Genomic DNA, 22,394 nt, shown 5'->3' with positions numbered 1-22,394 from the left:
ACTACTGACATTGGGTGGCGTGTTCCTTAAAAGCGTTCGCTCTGTGATGGGTATGACTATAGATTGGCTATTACCATCATGACATTTATGTTATACCTTAGTTGAACTCTGTGTCATAAAACTGAAATAGACAAGTCATAAAGAAGTGATGACAAATTTTTTCACAAGTCACATGTCTTGCCATTAACTATTATGACACGTTGTGTTCAGGGATTTTAGATTGTCAATATTACATAAAATAACATCAGTAATTGTCAGGAATGAGATTATAACGGGTCATGTCATGTGGTGTGGTCATGTAGTGTGACTATTACGTTATGGTCCATGGGTACTCCTTTATGACAGTTTAGGACACCTACTATGACTCATGTACTGTATGTCATGTCGTGTCACAACGTTTTAAGACGTCATAGGGCTTAAGTAAAGCATTACAGAAACATGTACATCAAACTGTCATTATTCTGAAAACATTTCAACAGATACATACAGTATGTATACATATATAACAAATAAGATAGTTTGTTGCACTAAGCCATCTTCAATGTTGTATTGTACAGTACATGCATTTGGTTTAAGTTTTAGTGTTTAGCATAGTGACTGCAGTGGCTCTGAAATCAAACTTCTGTGGCAGAATTACCAAAGAACGTGATTGTTGTATAATGAGTGAATGTAAGCAACACCACAGGGATCCCATTAAAGCTGTGTGTGTGTGTGTGTGTGTGTGTGTGTGTGAGTGTGTGTGCAGAATGCTTGCTGCAAATAGACTTCCTCTCGGCATGAGAAATAGATCTAGGCATTGTCGCCTGGATCCCCACTTGTGGCAAAGACCTATGTGTCAAATCCCCCTTTTTTGCCATTTTGTTGTTTGTGTAGTTTATGCAAAACTGCAAAGCCTGTTACAATATTTATCTGAATAGATGCTTTTTTTGATAATTTGATAATGTCGCTACCCAGTTTGTGCACAAAGTGCATGAACGTGCAGGACCATGAAACTTCCACAGCCTCAACATTGTTTTGCAAACAGTTCACGCTGTGGGGTATAAACTGAAGTATCAGGAAGGTGTCAGAGGTGAGGCCTTAAAGAGCGCACTAAAGACAAGCCAAAGAGGGGATCATGACTATTCAGCATTTTGCTGGTGTGAAGACGGAGCTCTCAAATAGTGCCAAAACTGGCAGAAGTAGTGGGCCTGACCTTGCCTACAGTATAGTTTTAAACTATTTAACAAATCTTACAGACTCATATCAATATGTCAAGTGAGCTATACTGATTTTATTTTGTGAAGGCTTTTCTGGCTGTTTTACACTACCTTGACTGTAATTAGTCTAGACAATAATGCATCTTAAGATAGTCTTAGTCAGTGTTTCAGGACATTACTGCCATCTCATCATCGTCTCGTCTTAAGGCCCGTACACACCAGATACGATACAAAATAACAGTGCGAAAATGCGAAAAATTTGTGTGCGAAATTTTCGCACTCAAAGTGTAGGCTACACACCAAGTCCGATGCGATTATTTTAATATTTCGCATTCTATTTCGCACTCACGTCACGCAGGTTCACACAGCGACTTTCAGTAAGCAGGGAGAACTCATAAAATCATCAAGATTTGAAACAGATTATAGCCTTGGCTTGAGAGGTGCTGGGGAAATTAAAGCTTACGGCCATCCCTTGTCTATTCTACTTGTGCTATTCTAAGGGTGGCGCTTAGTGACAGGTCAATTATCAGAATAGCACAAGTAGAATAGACAAGGGATGGCCGTAAGCTTTAATTTCCCCAGCACCTCTCAAGCCAATGCACGGTTCTATATCAAGGCTATAATCTGTTTCAAATCTTGATGAGTCGAACCACTGATGGAACACATAAGTTGGTTGGGCTCATTAGTGCACCCATACACCCACCCCACTACACAACACACACGCAACCAGATTCTAACGCTAGGCGGGAAGGGACATGATTAAGGGGGGTTCACTCTTTATTACGACATCCCGTTATTACGACAACCCTCTATTACGACATACCGTTATTACGACATGCCTCTATTTAGACATGCCCCTACTCCAATACTCCAACGGAGCTGGTGTGTGTGAGGCGCACTCTTGGACTCCTTGAAACGCGACTAACCTTTCGGTTGAAGTTATTGTGCGTAGGCTATTATAGAATCCAATCCTGTTGCCCGTGTTATTTATCAATGTAGCCTTTTATTGTTTTTTGCCATGAATCATCTGAGCTGTGATGAAATCGAGTGTTGTTTAAAGTTGGGATTACTGTAGGCCTAGGCTATACTGCCCATATTGGAATAAAAAAATAAAGGCCCACCCTCGGCCTACTTCGCAATAGTCCACTCCGTTGAAAAATCCTGATTACGACACTTGTGTCGGAATGGCAGGACGTTGTAAAAAAAGGTCAAGTGTCACTACTCCGACAATGGAAAAAAAATGTCGCAGTAATGGGACGCTTGAAAATGAATGTTAATGCCGCCACTTCGACAATTAGACGCCAATGTCTAAGTAGCGGCATGTCGGAATAGCAGCATGTAACCAGTTTAAGGAGCATACGCTTTTATAAAGTTAAGCATTCTTCCTTGAGGAAAATTTGAACTCCGAGTCCGGGTGATTTTGGGCTGAGCTCAACGTTGCGCTCTGCCCCACATTGAGCCCAGCCCCGATCTGCAAGCTGCAGCCAGGGGTGCCCGCATATTGGACTCGAGGTATGCCATTTGGGCGGACTGGTGTAGCCTAACAAGTTGTAGGATAGGCAAGGCCTCATTTAAAATGTTACATGCCAAAATGCTATACGCCAACACACTATAAAACGGCCATAGCCTATATCATGTACATCTCACGAAACCATTTCACACGTAGGCTACGCCAAAATGTATCTGCTAAGGAGCAGAGGCAGAGACAGCCTGTAGAAATGAGCATGGGATAAAATCGCACTGCTGCAACAAGTGGTAAAAATTGATCAGCTTGTATGACGATCCAACACACAGCAAAAGCTAATAATGATAGCCTACCAGTTATTAGCTTACCTTTATAAGATCCACAGAAAGTTTTTCAGAGTTCCACATTGGGCTACTTCAGTTATGAAGCATAAAACAAAGTTAACACACCAGGAAATGTGAGGCAAAATTACGGTAACCCTGGACATAATGCTGTTGTCAGCAGCATAGCCTATCATGACCTATTCTTAAAACTTCCATTTCCATGAATGCATGTTGTATTTTTTCATTGCAAATATGTGCAGTGAGAAGCCCTCTGTTCACTGCTATAGTGAGATTTCATTCTTTTTGGTTGAGTTTAAAATGGGACGGTGGTAAGAAGTGGGGAAAGCTGTCTGTAAGGAGTTCGCACTACGTAAGAAGTTCGTCAGGAGTACTCTTGAACACCTGAGAGAGTCTACTGTAACGTAAACTCTTTGTAACTTTGGCATATAGGCCTATTAAGGAGACTAGTCATCGTGAGCAGTAGGATCACCCAATCTATCAGCTTTTTTTCTGCTCGTCGTTCTATTGTGACATCAATGGAACCCTGCAAAATCATTATTTGATTGGTCAACAGCTCTTTTTCGCATGCGAAATTTCGCATGAAATAAGACCGTTGCGAAAATGTTTTTAATCGCATCGAATTTCGTCCTCGGTGTGTACAGACTAATACGAATGCATGTGTTTAATAGGCTGCGTAATTTCGTGCAAATATTTCGTCAGAAAAATCGGACTCGGTGTGTACGGGCCTTAAGTCATGAAAGTCTATGGTCAAATCCCAGCCGAGCTATAACTGTAGCTCGACTTACCTGTGCATGTAAACATACTGACTGACAAAAAATCAGAATGAGTAATTATAACAGACGAGTAGCCCTGTGAACACAAAACAAAAAATCAGAATGAGTAATTATAACAGACGAGTAGCCCTGTGAACACAATATTGTTGGAAAATTGAGATGTGTGAAACACTATTTGACTCAAATGGTAATCAGAAATAATTTGTTATAAAAAAAGACTAAAATGTGTTGACTAAAACTGACTAAGACTAAGATACCTTTAGTTTTCTTTTGACTAAAACTAGACTAAAATGACGAGACTTTTAGTCGACTAAAACTTGACTAACAAAAATTATATTTGAATGACTAAATATGACAAAGACTAAAAAGGACATTTCGTCACAAGACTAAGACTAAATTAAAAATAGGTGACAAAATTAACACTAGAACGTGCTGCACCTGGTGCGTCCTGCAGGGCTAGCACAGCTCAGGCACTCATTATCCAGGGAGCTGAAGCAACGGATGCAGACATTCTTAGACAATTACAGGCCAGTCTTGCACAGCGTGCCCCACACCCCATACGGCACCGCTTCCTCTGGCGCAAATTGATGTCAGATACTTTTGATGCCTTGGAATGCCTTCCGTTTTCATTGACCACAACACGGCTATTCATACTAATCTCACAGGATTGGTCTTCTGCCCTCCGCCCCGATTTGAATCGGTTTTGAAAGATTATTTTTTTTTTTTAGATTTCCTGTCCATTAATAATTGTTTTCCAAATGAATCATCAATGTGTTATGATGAATCTGAGCCCATCTTAAAATAGTCTCTATAGTGCATCCACACATCTTCCTCATATGCCACCCTACTAGTCCAGCAATGAAGCACATCTGTTGGGAAAATCATATTGGGATGTCACTTCTAGATGATTTAATATTAACTTGATAAAATATTCAGCTATTTCTCCTCCCCCTCACGGAGAGCCATGAAAATAACATGTTGTTTGGGGTTTTCAAGTGACATGTCAGGATGTGCACAGTGGATTCCTCAACCAGCCTAATGGCATCACTGTGGAAACTTGCACTAAGCTGCCAAGAGAGGGAAACATCAAATGGCCTCTTTGAAATATCATGCTGCATTTGGAAACCTGGATTCAGGAGACGACGCCCACTATCCACTGAGAGGTGTTAGGCTGGCTTGCATTTAAAAAAAAGTAATGTATCACAAAATATACAACCCAACCTTTGATAAACATCACAGCAGCAGGTACGTAACATGATGAGTTACGTAAAGGCTTTGCCAGTCTATGCACATAAGGCATTCTTAACAGGGCATGAAATTGTATGGACGTAGACTACCTGGAGTCCACTCTAAAAGCTATTTAATCTTCGGCAGATGGTTATATTGCCTGTAAATGGTCAAGCATGCGAAATACCACTCAGACGCACTCTGTCTTTGTAAATCCCCTCTCCCATCAACAGGTTAGTGAGAGGGAGGGGATGGAGTAGCTCCCTGTGATTTGCACCATGACTGGATGTGAGTTTGCTGAACGGCACGGCAAGCGGTGTGTTGAGAATGGCGGGGCGGGCAGCAGTACAATCTCCATTACCGAGTCTCCACTCCCCCTCGCCACGGCTGCATCATTTTCATGCTTAAACGGATTCATTGTGAATGCTGAATGTTCTAATGCAGTCTCTCTCTCTCTTCCCCTCTCTCTCTCTCTCTCTCCCACTTTCACTCCCTTTTTTCTGCTTCTCTCTCTCTCTCTCTCTCCCTCCCACTTTCTCTCTCCCCCTCTCTATCTCTCTCTCTCTTTCATTATCTTTCTCTGTTTCTCTCTCTCCCACTTTCACTCCCTTTTTTCTGCTTCTCTCTCTCTCCCTCTCCCTCCCTCACAGATATCGGCTGCCTGTCACGGGAGGTGTGGGCTTGTGTATGATTGAAGTAGCCGTAGATAATGGGACGGCGATCCAGCAGAGAGAGTACCTCTCCCACCCAGTGTCAGAGGTAAAGGCCTGCTGTAATCTCAGTGAGGATCGCTTGTGTGGCGTCACACTGCATTGACTTCTGTGAATACCTCCGCTGCACTGTGGCACATGTCAGACGCGCGTATGCGTGCCTGTGTGTGCTCGTGCGTTCGTGTGTGTGTGTGTGCGTGTGTGTGTGTGTGTGTGTGCGTGTGTGTGTATGTGTATGATGAGCATCGCTTGTGTGGCGTCACACTGCATTGATACACTTTGAATACCTCCGCTGCACTGTGCCACATGTCAGACGTGTGTGTGTGTGTGTGTGTGTGTGTGTGCGTGTGTGTGTATGTGTATGTGTACAGTATGTGTATGATGAGCATCGCTTGTGTGGCGTCACACTGCATTGATACACTTTGAATACCTCCTCTGCACTGTGCCACATGTCAGACGTGTGTGTGTGTGTGTGTGTGTGTGTGTGTGTGTGTGTGTGTGTGTGTGTGTGTGTGTGTGTGCGGTGGGCGGGCACATAGAGACACATAGACAGGCTTGCATCCTCAGGGATGTTACTGTGCTCTGTGTTGAGCATGAAGTAATTTTCAGCCACGGCTGAACTTAGCATTCATAGCCACAGTGATGATGGACTCTGGGGGGACTGACTTTGTTTATTGATCTAACACACATGCTATTTATTTCCACATGCCATTCATTTCCATAACAAGAAAAAAAGCCCCTACGCCGCCACCACCACCACCGCCATATAGAATGGGAACAATAATATGAAATTGAAATGTATGTGTCCTCAAAGGAACGTGGGGCCTGATGATTTCCCCCTGTCTGCTTCTAAGAAAATAATTGGCTCATCATAGTGATCCTAATTACCGGGAATTTCACCACGGGCCTTTTTAGTTGTAGATAGAATCAGATGCTTTCAAGTGGAATATCAGAGGACAGAGCGTAGAGCGCAGCACCGAGTTCCACCGCGGCTATGTGTTAGGGCCACTGCAGAGGTCCTCACGTGACCGCGAGGCCGCGCATCCAAAAAGACTCCCTGTTTAATGTTGCCTATTAAAGACAAAATGGTCAGACTCATTAACTAATGGCTTTACATGTCTTAAAGGGACACCAGGCAACGTTTTCGTGTTAATTACTTATCTTCGTAAGTCGGTATATGGTTAAATGACTCATTACAGGGCGAATGAAGACTCTACTGCCTGTAGGAAGAATATCCCGCTTGCAAGTTCAGTGTATCATACCCGGCGACCGAAGCAGTTTCAGTTTCCATCCTGCATCCACAGCACAGAGGGAGGCTAACGAAACGCTAGCGATTGTTGCAAACGTGTGTATAATGGCAGAGCCGGCAAAGAAGCAGCGACGGGAGATGCAAAGAAAAGGAAAAGAGCTTCAGACCGAGCGAGGGGGAGTTTCGTAGAGAAAAAGCATCAGGCTTGCCTGGTGTCCCTTTAATGCGGTGAGATGGTGAATAGACCAGAGAATATTTAGTCAAACAATGTCCTGGCCCTCCAGAGTCAATGATGTCGATTCAGCAAATACACGATAATGCACAGCGGAGCTGATCCTAGACAACTTACTGTAAGCACAAGATTATGCACATAAGATCCTTTTCAGCAGAACATGAGATGATGTGTCTATCTGTTTCTGAAATAATCAGAATGCCTCATAAGAGGTCCTGGCTGACACACTCAGTAGAGCTCAAATGAAAAATAAAACAACAATTCTTCTCAATCAGAGGAAAGGGCATTGAAGTTTCAATCTTTGACTGAAGAATCTTTCATCTCTGATGTTGCTTACCAAGGCAACCAGTAAAAGCTGGTTACTGATGCAATCTTATCGACACAATTAATAACCAGTATCCCTGCTGGGAAACCTTGGCAAAGGTTATTTTTCACATGAAATATTTGCTTGTACACTGCTGATTTATCTTTGTATCATATTTAATTCTCTAAAGGACTTTGAGAGTAGATGCGTGATCGCTGTACAGTGATAAAAAAAAATGTTTTGATGAAAAAATGTCACTTTCAGATCCTTGATTATGATTATAATTGCTGAATTGCGTTTGAAACCATTTTAAAATACCATTCACGTTGACCCAATTACATTCTTGATCACTGCGTCACGCAACATTTGTCATAGCTGCTGTGTCTCTACATTTCTAGGCAACCATTATGCTATACTTCTTTGTGGGAGAATGATTATTTATGAACAAATTATTTCATCTTTATTGTCTTCATTTTATGAAAATGAATATGAAATTTTAGAGCACACAATTTCATTCATTGTGCCTAACAATGCCCCTTAGCTGTTTTAAAATCACTGGAACCTATGACCTTTTGGGGCTTATTGGTTAAATTTCCTTGCCACATATTTTTAAACTCACAATGACAAGTTGAATGTGGATCACTTTGCAGTATACACTACTGTATATACCTCCAAATAGGCCATATAGTCTAGGTACCTGCCAAACTCCATTCATCTCAATTAACATGCTATAGGATAGTCGTCTAAATATGTCTTGATGCTACTAGATATGGCAATACTTTGAGAATCCTGTATGGGTCTTACTATGCAGCTGGCTGCAAGAAGTACTAAGGCAACACTTTCCCTGATGAAATGTACAAGACCTTGTCAGGACTAAAGCCAACTTTGAACAACAAGCAAGTGCATTGTTGTCCCTATTAGACCTCATTCCCCAAACTAGCTGAATGATTGAGTGAACAAAACAGTGAGTGACATCAAACATCAACACTGCAACCTGTACACTTCTGCCACCCACGCCAGAACATGGGAGCGCTGAATCCAGCTGATATGGGGGCAGCGGTGCCTCAGCAGGCTGTCTGAGAAATGAACTGGGGAGAAGATTGAGAATCAATGACAGAGATATGATAGAGGGAAGGGGCCAAAGCCATTTCCCATCAGACAGCAATCTCAGAGCTAAAATGGAGTTCCTATACGATTGAAAACACATTACATTCCCTGCTAATCTTATAGAATATGGATGAAGGAGGAGAAGAGTGCTGTTGAGGACTGGGCTGTAGAAATGTGGTGCAGGAATACTGAAGTTTGGTTGTATTGTGTTTGCAGTCTTTTCCATAGACTGTACTGTAGTCTATGGTCCGTTCTTTGTGTTAGTGAGACCTGGTTCTTACTGCTTTGTAAAGTGTAATGTTTGTAGGTGGTTGAAGACCATAGCTCTCTGTATGTGTTCAGGTGTGCACTGTATACTGTGTGTGTCTGCCATTGTCAATTTCAATTTCAATTTATTGTGCTTATAGAGCGCCAAAACATTACACATGTACAGTATCATGGCGCTTTACAGAATGTAGGCAATCAGAGAAAAAGGAAAAGAAAGGTAGAAAAGAAAAGAAGATGTGAAAAGAAGATGTGTGCATTTGTGTGTCCTTTTACATTGTTGTTCACAGTATACAGTCCACAAAAATCAATATACATTCCTTTGTGTGTGTGTGTGTGTGTGTGTATTTGTGTGTGTGTGTGTGTGTGTGTGTGTGTGTGTGTGTGTGTGTCTGTTTGTACATGTATGTGTGTGTGCCTGCATGTGCTCCAAACGTCCCAGGTGGCCTTGGGGCCGACATTTCTGGGCGGCGTGCCATCCCTCTCCGAGCTGCACGTGGAGGCCGGCCGGCTCCCCGGCTTTGTGGGCTGCATCCGCGAGCTGCAGGTCAATGCCAGGGAGCTGGACGTGGCTGGAGAGGCCGTGCGCGGCCGCAACATCCTCAACTGTCACGCCTCCGTCTGCCAACACCAGCCCTGCCGCAACGGCGGCACATGTGTCAGGTAGGATACCGTCCATCACCTCACTCAACGCTCCTGAGCTGGGGATGGGTCTTTCCTGGGGTCTTCACAGAGGTGTGAGTGCTCACTGTATTAAGACACCCTTATTATACAGCTCTTCACAATGCAAGTAGAACGCTCTATTGACTTGAATGGGATTTCCCAAAAGTTCTACCTGTCATTATTTTCGTCTAAGGACCTGTAAATAATGACCGCTGTCAATGGCAACAGATTTGCATTCAAAAGTGAAGGCAGACGGTTGATCAGCTGTGTTCTAAAGAACGTTTGATTCAAGTTCAGAGTGTGTTGCGAACTATTTGTAATAATGTATAGAGACATATTGTGGAGTTTATTTTTCCGTTTTGGCAAGTAGCCGTATAATAAGCGGGATAATGTATAGAACGCCGGTCATTATTGGGAAAATAAGTCCCTCCAGGGCGAAGCAAGACCCCGAATTGCATCCAGCCCCGAAGCAAGTTCGCCCTGTCGGGACTTATTTTCCCAAAAATGACCGGTGTTCTATACATTATCCCTTACTTAAAGTACACAATTTAGTTTTGTTGTCACAAAAGGTTGTTAATATACAGTATGAGCTCAACAGCCAATCAGATTACATTCCTCTCCTCCGTGCACCCGAAGCTTTATATTGATTTGCTAGAATTGTCTATATCCAAGCCATGATTGTTTGTTTGTTTGTTTACCATTTAGAGAGCCAGGACCGTGTGTGAACGCCACAGAGCAAAGAATGAACAACTAGAGCACTGTGAGAAACAACAAGCTGAATTAAATAAAACAAACTAAAGACCCAAACAGTCGATTGTGCATGCAAAGGTACATGCTATTGTACATTTAATGAAGCTCTCCATGCTAGCAGCATAAGAGAGGTTTGTGAGTGATAAGGAAGCTGCACAGCAAATGGTAGTGACAGCAGGGATTGAAACACTGTAATAAGCAGGCTCGGACTGGTAATCTGTACAACCGGGCAAATGCCGGTCCACCCAGAGCCATATGTAGGCATAGACCTCTCCAGAATAAGTCCCGCCTCCGTAACTTCCATATCCATCCAACTTCCGGGCGTCGATTGTCTATGGGAAATAACATGGCGTTTCGAAATATCATACCGGTAAAACATCAGTCGGTAGCGAAGTAGAAAAAGCTGGTGGGCAGATTGGCCTACACACTTCTGCCATCTACTTTCCACTGGATTTTTTGATTGTCGGTGCCGTTTAAGTAGTATACTATAGACTATACTACTTAAACGGCACCGAAAATAAAAAAATCCAGTGGAAACTAGATGGCAGAAGTGTGTAGGCCAATCTGCCCAGCAGCTTTTTCTCTTTTGTCACCTACAGAGTTTGACAGGTACGATCTTTCAAAACGCCATGTTATTTCCCATAGACATTTGACGACCGAAGGTTGGATGGATACGGAAGTTAGGAGGCGGGACTTATTCTGGAGAGGTCTATAGGCCTAGCCTATAAATGCAGTTGCATCCATTTGGCTTGGGGGGTGACAGGTCAATCATTTTGGCCTCTTCATGACAGATTCAGTGTGTGTTACAATCGCGCCCCCCTGCCCAACCCCTCAAGTGGATTTGTCCAAGCAGCCGCTAGGTTTGTGGGGAAATATAGCATACGAGTGCATGGTAGCCTAGTAGGTGCCCTCCGCTAGCTGGTGTTCACATCATCACAGTTTCTGCGTAAACAGCAACCAGAGGTCTAGTTTTATTACATAAATATATTGTTTTTATAGGCGTTAGTTGCACGCGTCACCAAGAGCTTCTATTTACTGCACCATGTAGGCTACTGTAGTGCGGTTCTGTCAACAATTGTAGTCTACAATTTTCGCACAACTTGGTGGAAAAGTGTAGCACAGGTTAAAGAAAATCCATTCATTTTTGGAGCTGATCCTACTCAAAAGGAACTTCAAAGTAGCCTTTTAGCTCACAACGACAGTGAAAGTGAAACTTGGAAAGTGGAAGTCTCTCCACCGAGTGTTACATTAAATGCACAATCAATCGCGATTCGCGAGTCGATGCAGGTAAAAAGTAGGCCATCAACTGGTAGGTTAGTAACGAAGGTAGCCTAATTTTGCAAAATGTGATGACGGCACACAAACTTGGGCAAAAACGTTTAGTAGGCTATACACATGTGGTGATAGCCTACAGTTAATGTGAATCGCGGACTATAACCAAAGTAAAGGAGATTTGCACCAAATTAAGGCTGTGGTTGTGTTTCTACAACATGTTGGCACAAAACGTAATTTCTGTCGATGACGATGTCCATGTTCAGTAGCCTATATTTAGTAGCCTATTTATAAGCAGTGACATGGTTTAATGCATGTGGTAACATGACGTGAGACAGACAGAATATGAGACTGTCTTGCCTAGAGACAGAGACACCCCCGGACTCCCGTGTTATTGTGATTATAGGCTATAGATCTAAAATGTAAATGTTTAATGTTTGGGTTCAGTTTATGAAATGTTGCTACAGCATAATAGGCCTACTGGGTGTTTGTTATTTATGGGGGGGGGCGTCGGTCCAGTGGTGGGCAGGTCCAGGAGAAAATTGCCAGGGCCGAATTTTGTTCCCAGTCCGACCCTGGTAATACCGTAAAACTCCAAATAATAGCCCGGGCTTTTATTTTCCCAAATCGCCAAACTGCACCGGCTAGTATTAGAGACAGGCGTCTATATGAGACAGGCCTTTCATTCCCTTTACACAAAACTTTTCCTTTGCAAAGATGGAAAATATTATCTAATTTATTATTTCAAACACACTGAATGTCTACCTATATGACTAGGCTATCTGATGACAATTACGGATCATCATTCATTTAGTGTTGAGATGTTGTTCATTGAGTGAGATACAGTAAGATCCAAATAGCGGGGATAGCCAGAACAGATGAAACACGTTTTAATTAAACATAATCTACAAAGAGATCGTATCACACTTAAAGCTCATATTTTGTCACTAGCAAATAGCCTATATCGGTCCTTTGTCAAATACAGTTGCATTATCAGCCCTGACCCAAACCGTTCAGGAATTATTTATGCAAAAGTGGAACGTGCTTAATGTTTAATTCTCCCTCCTTTTCGGCACGAATGAAAAAGCATGAGAGAGCATGAACCATATGGTTTCTCCCGTTTTGTATTTGTCAAATTTGACAGTCTACATTCAAATCATAGCCTACTTCCAGGCGCGCGGGAACATATTTTTGACCAGGGGTGCTGAATAACAAAATAATCATGGATGTCCGACGATTTCTCCCCCAGCATATGATTCGAATTTAGACAGCTAAATACGCCATTTCACCGCCGTGTATGAGTAGGTCTAAGAGTGAGAAGTTTTATAAATCCCTGGGCAGCCACATTCCACTGCAACTATGCGCAGCACTTGCCACTCCGACTCATCAATAAAATCTGTGCGCGCACACACCAGTCCCATAGAAGCGCACTTGACTTTACATCATTAACCTATTTCAATAGTTTATATAGCCAGAGAATGTCCGTAGACGGGCTCTGATATAGCCTAGTCTAAGGTATATTCCTTTTCTGACTTCTTTCTCTTTATCGCCATGGCATTTAGAATAAAGAATAACGTTTGCGAACCGTTCTGGTTTTGTTGCCAGCATAAAAACAAGCTTACCATCGGCCTATCCGCAAATTTTAAACACAAGGGATGAATTGAAGTCGGACTTATAGGCATAGTTCATATTGGAAAAAAAAGTTTTTTTTTTACTCTTTTCCCCACCACAGTCTTTTAATGCCATCTAATCATAACGTGCGCAGTCTGCACCATACTGTACTTAAGCCCAAATAGATAGATAGATAGATAGATAGATACTTTATTGATCCCCATGGGGAAATTCAAGGGTCTCAGTAGCATACAGACATCACACACAACATGCACTTACAGCAGAAATGGTAAACATAAGTATAAATGGTATCAATGGTAAACAAATCACACCCAAGATTCGCAACGAGATGAGCAGAAACTTGATGCAACATTCTAAAACCTTGCAACTGTGACCAGACATGTGAATGCTTTGCGACGGCTTGTAACGACGTGCAACATCTAATTCACACTGCTGTAACCTCCTTTCTGTAACGGTTTCGTGTCATTGCGAATGTTTAAACAGACGATCTGACGGGTTTTAGAAGATTAAATACAACCCGAAACTAAAAAACAGACCAGGCCTCTACTGGAGACCGGCCTTTAACCCAAACCTGTAGCCACGCCAGGCGTTTAAAAGAGACAGGCGTCTCTTAGGGACTCGGCGATTATTTGAAGTTTTATGGTAAGAAACGACATTTGATTGTGTGATCACTCTTAAAACTATGATTACCTAACCGGCAGTTGGTCCAATTTTCCCCGTTGACCTGAGGCCCGGGGGGGGGGGGGGTTTGATTAGGATATGTCCATATGTGATGAATGTGATGAGTCAATACGCCATCTTCTCATGCCGGAAAGTGTCTATTTCTTCACTATACAATTAGTCTTAATGTGCTCAGCCCTTGGTAAGAAGTCCATTACTGTTAATCAATTTAGGAAAGTAAAAGAATCAAAAGCCATTAGTTGTGCATTAACCTGGAATATGTTTCCTCTTCCTGTTCTGTTCTATGAGGCTTTTAGGACATACATCGTTTAACATTAATGAAGGATGAATTTCATAACCACGTTCACATCCTTTTGTGTAATAGACAAAAGTTCACCATCTTTGAGTCAGCCATTAAATGGAGAAAGCCCATTTATGCTGCATTTTCGCTGCCTAAAATATAGCCACTTACCTTCAGGCTGTGTACGGCTATTAACTCATTTAAAGAACTAGTATGCCTTGCAGTTTTGTTTCCCAGCATTTTTTGTTGTAAAAATGTTAATAATGATAACAATCTTGACAAAAAACAGAAAGTTCCAGCAGCTTCATTGCTCAAACCTTTAACATGTTTACCCCCAAACAAATTGTAACACAGATCATTATAAATATTAATGATGGCCTCAGTGTACACTGTCGTTCAAAAGTTTGGGGTCACTTAGAAATTTCCATTCCACTCCATTAAAGACAGAATACCAGCTGAGATCAGTTGTATTGTTTTTTTTAATCAGGGCAGCAGTTTTCAGATTACATTATGCTCTTACATAATTGCAAAAGGGTTCTCCAATGTTTTCTCAGCATTTTAAAATAATATCAGATTAGTAAACAGAATGTGCCTTTGGAACATTGGATGAGTGGTTGCTGGTAATGGGCATCTGTATACATACTGTATGTAGATATTGCATTAAAGACATTTCAGCCATTTATTTCTACAACAGTTATTTACAACATTAATGACGAAAACAAGGACATTTATAAGTGACTCCAAACAGTAGTGAGCATGCATCCCCACTGGAGTTGGACAAATGGTAAAATCAACACTTTCCTTTAACCATATGCAAGCTCAATGTCCAGTTACATTCTTATAAAGTGTATTATAGGAAAAAGCACTTAGTAACTGCATGGGCAGCACTTTCATTTAGCATATTAATATGTGTTCCAACATGACTAAACTTAACTCATTTTGCTCTCGCATTTCATATTTAGTGCCCTTAGTGTTTCTGCCTGTCAGAATTGTCAGTGAGTGCATGGCAACCCTGTTTTTGGGAGTTTTTCCCACTGACAAATGGAGACTGGCTTGAGGAGAGTTTACTTTCAGATATGATTTACTAAAATCCACTCATCGGGAGGGAGCTTGTTGAACAGGAAAAGAGTCTTTGCCAAAAAAAAATACCTAGCAGAAGGTCTAAGATTAGGTTAGATTACATTGCATTCAATGTTGTTGTCATTGTGTAAACTAGGAGTGCAGGGCCAATGAAATGCTATTTAAAATCAGAACAAAGGTGTACTGAGCCACAGCCAAAAGAAAATCTGTTTTTGGTACCGAGTCTCGGAGTATTTCATTACTGTTTCATTGCTACTTACCATGGTTTTGTGTTTGTGGTTGCTATAGACGCTGTGTACAGTAAACAGGAGAGGAGTCAGCGCCCTGATGCTGGGAGTAGTGGGCGCTCGGACGTGATTAGCACTTAGCCTAGTGTTGATTTGATTGCTTCGCATTCCAGATACTTCACTACAGAGTGGTGACCCCCTAGGGGCACTCACCCTAGCTGCCACCTGTCAAGGCTACTGGCTAAACATTCTCTCTTCGACACCATTATCCCACTACCAGAAACACAAGTTTAAGAATATAAAAAATACAAAACAAGACTACTACAGACAAAAGTACCCAGTACTAAAGTGACTGATATGAAGCCACTGTGTGCTTCTTATTATTACACATTACACAATCTTACAAGTGCTTATCAGGGAATTTGTGGAGGCAGGGGATGTTTTGTGAGTGCGGTGACACCCCGATGAGTGTGCTGGAAGGCTGTGATTATCTCAAATTGTAATCTGCCATAGTGCCGTAGCCTCCTGAACTCTGGAGGATTTAGTCAGTCGACTTTAATTTCTCATGTGACGATGTCTAGCGCTGGTTGTTTGTGAGTTAGTGACTGAGTTTCCCTCATGTACAGTATGTTCAAAAGCTGATAACCTGGAATGTGCTCATCAATGATACACTCCAGCCATTGATTAATCCCTAAAAACTCATCTTAGTTCCTCAAAGATACATATTCATAAGGCTTTTTTAATGAAAAGCATTCCTTCATGGCCTTCAAACAGCTTGTATGCTTCTCTGCTTCCTCTGCCTCATCTCCAATATGAGGAGCTAATGCACGTCAGTCAGGATTGGGTTCCATCCGTTGTAATGCAACGAGGGGCTGTTCTGATTTGTTATTCTGAAACATCAACTAACACACTGCTCGTCTAAACTGCAAATACTAAGCTATTTACTCCTTATTTTGCTCATGATATGTCTTTTTAACACATTAAAAACACCTAATGGACATGTTGACTTTTGCCGGAGTGGGTCTTGGGAAATTTTAACACATTCTCATCACATTGTTTGTGTCGGTTCCTACCAAAGATTCTATATCCTACCCTATGTTAACCCCCTCAATGAAAATGGATCATCCATGTGTATCTGTTTTTGCATGTACTTATGATGTACTGATAGTATTGTGGTACAATAAGTCACGTGGCACTGATACTGTAGCTATTATTGATAGTAATTGTGTACCTTATGGGTATGTGTAGTTTAAATACATCTCTTGTTTCTCTTCTCTTTATGGAATTCAATTATAAACACACTATTGAGTATTTAGTGCATCTATTCATAAACAATTTATGTCTGATACAACATTATTTCTACATACATTATACATTACATTATAATACAAACAGTTCTATCGCTTTCCGATTTCTTGCTGGTCTATTAATTGGGTGATTCACTAACAGTAAAATAATCTGTTTTGTCAATATGCTGTCTTGTAGCCAGAGATATCTGTAGTGTTGTGACCAGTCGATATCCACTCTATCCATTTTTCAGTCCCAGGTCACTTTGCAACACGTCCTGCAACATCATCCACCCTACATCTACAACACCACCCCACAGTGTTTTAATACAGTCATAAGGCTAAGCACAACAATATACTGTGCAATGTTTAAGCCATTTTGCTGTTGTTGGTGATGACATATATTTGTTAATCCACTAGAAACTATAAATGTCCCTACGTAGTCCGCCGAGGAACTCTGCATTAACAAGAGTGAAGACAGACATGAGTTACTCACTCAGTGTTTAACACTGTGTTATGCAATTTTGATAGTCATGCACTTAGTTTGGATAAGTTCTTATTCCATTATGAATGATTCAGTGTTGTTTTGTTGTTGTTTTTGTACAGTGTTGCCAAAATTGCCTTGACTTCATGTGCTTTGATTTTGGCCTTGGATTGTCAGTGTTCATCCTTAATAATAACGACCCAGACTGTGATTACTGATGAGGTATTACATATGTATTTTTGCACTGCATGTGCACACGCACGCACACACACACACACACACACACACACACACACACACACACACACACACACACACACACACACACACACACACACACACACACACACACACACACACACAATCATTTGATTGCAAATTACGCTCAATCTAGCGTGTTGTAAATGTGATGTAAAGTGGAAAGGTGACGACTCTTTTTGTTGCCATGAACAATGTGGAGAGGAGCATGCATACACCTCTATGAATCATTCAAACCATACATTTTTAAACTGTTTAATATGAGATCACCATCAATAATTGAGCGCCTTGCCACATGATCACTCTTGTCAGTTAAACTTGTGCCTGAACAAGCTGTCTAGCTCCATGAATAATGGATCCAATTCCTCTTTCACACAGTTTATACACTTTTAACACAACGTACTGTAAGACTGGTTACCTTTTTTTTTATTTTGGCCTGTGGTTTGTTTCTGTCGAATCAGAGTGCCAATTGTTTTTCATTGTTATTCTGTTTTTAGGCCAGAGCATTTTTTTTTGTACAATTTGAAGAACTGTAGTTGGGCCTGAAATGCATCCTTATCTTCAGTTGAGGTCTTAGATTTATCTCAAACTAGATTTCACTGCAGTCTGCAGTTCTGTTCGGTTTTGTCAGATAAGTCCATAGAAAAGAGAGAGAGAGGGAAAAAAATGTTGTGTTGCGATATTTCCTAGATATGGTGGCCTTATAAAAAAAGAAAACGTAGATATGGTCACAATTTTATCATATGAATAGAGCTCTTCTTTGTGTTGTTTTGTGCAAACCACACTCAGGGAGCCTACTGATGGTATTGGTGAGCTGCGTTTTGTGTGTCCACATTTCATGAGGCTGTGCAGCTTTGTTGAGAAAACATTAGTCCTCAGAAACCTGCTGAAGGAGCAAGCGAGCATCCCTCTGCCTTTTCAGATGGAAGATAATAAACAAAAAGCTCCTTCCTCTTGCTTTCCCTTTTCCTTTATTGTTTTTGTGTTGGCGAGGCGGTAATCCTGCATAGCCGAGAGATTTATGGTGGAACAGGAGTGTACGTTTCTGTGCGTGTGTGTTCTCTCTCTGTGGCTAATGCACAGACCCTGCATCGTGAGCAGATGGCTCCACACTATTTCTCTGCCCTGGCTTGCACTCTCTCTCTCTCTCTCTCTCTCTCTCTCTCTCTCTCTCTCTCTCTCTCTCTCTCTCTCTCTCTCTCTCTCTCTCTCTCTCTCTCGCATTCTCTGGTGTCCACCTCCGTCACTTCAGTTTTCTTTTTTTTTTCTGGGGTTGTTTTTCTATTTCATCTTTTGCATGTTTACTTGGTGTAGTGCTTTATTAAATCAGCCAAGTATAGCAGCATTCTTCACCAATGGAATCTGTAGTTGTTAAGCATGGCAAACCAATAAGCATGAAACATTGTTGTTGTGAGGCGTTAAAACAGACTACAAACATCTACACAATAGCCAGTTAGTTTACCACTAGCACCGCGCGCCATAACCCCTCTGTAGGAACACTCAGCTCAGTCCTGCAGTATGTTGTGGCTAGCCAAGTGGATAATAGACTTCATGGCAACTAAGCTGTTGAGTCAATGTATTGCCTCCATGGGCTGACCAATCAGTCAGCAGTCCTCCCTGGCCAGACATACCTGGCAGCTCTTAAAGCCTACCTTGAGCCCCCCAGGCTAGACTTAACAAGAGTGATGGTTCAGTGTGGAGGCTGGTGAGCACCCAGACCGAAGCCATTGAACAGAACGGAACTCCATGTGCTGTTTGATTTCCAGTCAGTTCTCCACTATTGCTAGTAATTATCTGATTCCTACAATGCTATATGCAGTCAAAAGGCTGACTGCATTTATAATGTTGTGTCTGCTGCTGCTACTGCTGTTGTTATTGCTGTTGTTGATTGTGATGACTTTAATGAAGATGAAGACAATTGCTCCAAGTTTTGATTCCTGAATAATTGGAGTAGTACACTCCGCTTCTGTACTTCACTTGCTGCACAGTGGGAAATATTCCGATTTAGCTGTTCGCCTGATAGTCATTTGACAATGGCTGTTTTATCTGTCTTAGCCTCAAAAGCCTTGTTGTGTTACAGTATGTCTCCGCCTGAGCTCTGTCTGATCCATCTACGCAAAGTAGTTGTCAGGCCTCTCTCTCTCTCTCTCTCTCTCTCTCTCTGCTCCTTTAATAAGATTCTGTATCATTCCTCAGGAGCTCTTTGTCCCAGTGTGTCAGCCCAATGCATCTGAACCCCGGGGGAGAGACGGAGAGGGAGTAGCGGCCCTAATGTTGCACGCACGCACGCAGACATCCTCCAAGGGCTCGGGAAGAGAGCACTGCCAACAGCATCTGTAATATTTCTCCCAGGCACTGGCACAGGACAGCAGCGAAGGAGCCTGTCCTCTTGTTGCTCTGTGGGCTTTTTTCAGGCTGGGTGCTCTGCTTTGGCTGTGCATAGATGTGCACGGTCTCTCCCAGGTCAAGCGAACCACAAATGCCATTGGCGTCAAAAAAGGTGACACTTTAAAGCCCCCTACTGCGATGTTAACATGAGCAGCGCAGCACAAAAAAACCTGTTTCTTGGCGGTGGTTGGAGAGGTGTGGATAAAAGATGTCCATGACCATAATGCAACAGACTTTAACTGGGTAGTGGTTTCTTTCATTTACTGGTTTGTTGCTGCCAAAGGCAGATTGTTTTTCAAGGCAATTTCAGTGCCATCAGTGCACCTCTGAAAACTCACCTTTTTTCAAGTCCACAAATTAATGTTATTCACCTCCATTTTGTTTACCTGGCAGCAATGTAAACCTGGGTGCATGTCAAGCTGATCTTTGATGGAACATTTGTGGCAATAGCAGCTCTGGTCATAGAAAAGCACTTTGATTACGTACAATTCTGTATGTCGCTGCCACATATGTAGGTAAACTGTAAACTCCAGCGGTTAGGTCCATGTGAATAGAAGCTTATCGTTTGTGTTGTAGAGGTTGGATTTCAATAGTGCTCGGCTTTTTCCCTCCTGACCTGAAAATGAAGTGCCATTCACAGCGGGTACGCTACAGTTGAAGGCTTCCTGGATGCCCAGTGGAGGGACTCTGCCTGCTAATAATTCTCTGATTGGCTTGAGCAAAACTGAAAGACAAGTGGTCACTGCCAGTATCATCAGTCTGTGGCCTTCCTTCCTTCTTTCCTTCCTGACTCTTTGTCCACTAAACTCCATGTCTCTCTATCTTCTCCCTCTTCTTATTATTATCAGTATAATTATTCAAAAATGTCGTTGCACTGAGATCCGCTTAGCAAAACTAAGCCCAGCCACCACCACCTATTCTCTGTTATCACGTTAGTTATGATAATAAGTGTATATTTGTGAAGGAGTGTGTGGGCAGTGCTTGTGACAGGTCATTTATTCCACCCCCTGAAATACATACATCGTCAACAGCGTTTGACCCAGTTTAGATGCGACCTGTGCACCAGAGACTGCCCCACCTCCACACTCAGGCCCCAGAGCAGAGGCTCAGATGTGGAGGTTAGTGCTAGACTCTCTTCTCTTCTTTGGGTTTCTTTGGCACATTTTCTCCTGTCCTGAAAATCTGAAATCTTGAATTTTCAACGGGGGAGTGTTACATGTGCCAAGGCCACGCGCACACAGAGTTAGCTGTTTTTAATTCCATCCTTGGCTTTCAGCCATGACAGCTTGCACTGTGTTATAGTTGACATGGCATATCAAAGGTCACGATTGAGGTCAGAGGCTGCTAATGGTTGCTTTTTTTCCCTCCCTTTCCCCTTTATTATGTTTTATTTTTTATTTATGTCAGGTGTTGTTAAAGTGTTCTTTTTAGGTCTCATCTGCTTTTGTGCTCAGATAGCCGTGTGCTTGGTGGAAGCAACAGAGGAGACACAAGCTCTCTTTATTTGTTGTTGTCGTTGTCGTTTTTGTTTTTGTATTTTTCCCCTCTCCTCACCCCCACTCTGAATATCCACTTCCAAGCCAGTAAGTGCGTTCGCTGAAGTGCAATCAGTCATGGAAACAAATGTGTTTGCATGTAGTGCATAATACAGGCCGCTAATCTCATAGCCTGCTATGTCATTACCCCCTACCGTCCTAAAGGCAGTGACAAACCACTTGCTCCCTCCTTGGGGAGGGAGCTAACGGCTTCTCGCACAGAACCGCTGCAATTCAGGTCAGGGTCTGACACCTCTTGTGTGAGGAAATTAGCCATCTTTTTTTCACATGCTCCTTTCTTTCTTGATGAATCTCTTTTCTGTTTTGACCGCCACTGTTGATCGTCTGCATTTCTCACTCACTGTACTTGGTATGCACAAGGGGTTTTATCAATCAGTTGAAATGTTTATGTCCATGTGAAGTGCTTTTACTCTCAGTACCAACATTATTTATTAATAGTTCTCATCGGCCATTTTTCAGCATGGAGAAAAATAAACAAGTAAAGCAAACATTTCAACATATTCTACAAGAGCGCTCTTCTGCTGAACCCTCCTAAACTCACACACACACACACACACACACACACACACACACACACACACACACTCACACACACACACACACATGCGCAATACACACACAATCAGACACATACACACACACACAATCAGACACACACACACACACACACACACACACACACATTTATACAGACTCGCAAGCACGCAGCCTGTGAAGACAGTCATTACCAGCACCGCTGAAGTCCTGCGACAGTCTGTAAATATTTCATTTCTAGAATCCAGTTCTAGAGAAGCGCAACGCATACCCACTGAGCAGCTGTTCAAAGCACATTATTAATTTATGGATTTGAAACCCTTCCAGTACTTCCTGTATCTGATATTATACCTTTGAAAAATGTGTGCATCTTACAGCCGCTTATGAAGTCCCCCCCACCACGACACACACACACAAACACACACCACATAT

The 22,394-nt window shown here is 42.2% G+C and overlaps 1 protein-coding gene across 1 annotated transcript in view; it reads left to right on the top strand.

The window, feature by feature from the left end:
• Window positions 1-22,394, top strand: part of eys (eyes shut homolog) — a 212,863-nt gene that overhangs the window by 172,180 nt on the left and 18,289 nt on the right. The window contains 2 exon segments of the mRNA XM_042065147.1: window positions 5,656-5,764; window positions 9,314-9,534. Of these exon segments, the coding sequence (XP_041921081.1) occupies window positions 5,656-5,764; window positions 9,314-9,534 (330 nt within the window).

Source organism: Alosa sapidissima, chromosome 16, assembly GCF_018492685.1.
Source record: "Alosa sapidissima isolate fAloSap1 chromosome 16, fAloSap1.pri, whole genome shotgun sequence".
Classification (NCBI taxonomy): domain Eukaryota; kingdom Metazoa; phylum Chordata; class Actinopteri; order Clupeiformes; family Clupeidae; genus Alosa; species Alosa sapidissima.
The sequence above is the reverse complement of the archived record's forward strand: the minus strand, read 5'-3'. Positions and strand labels throughout refer to the sequence as shown.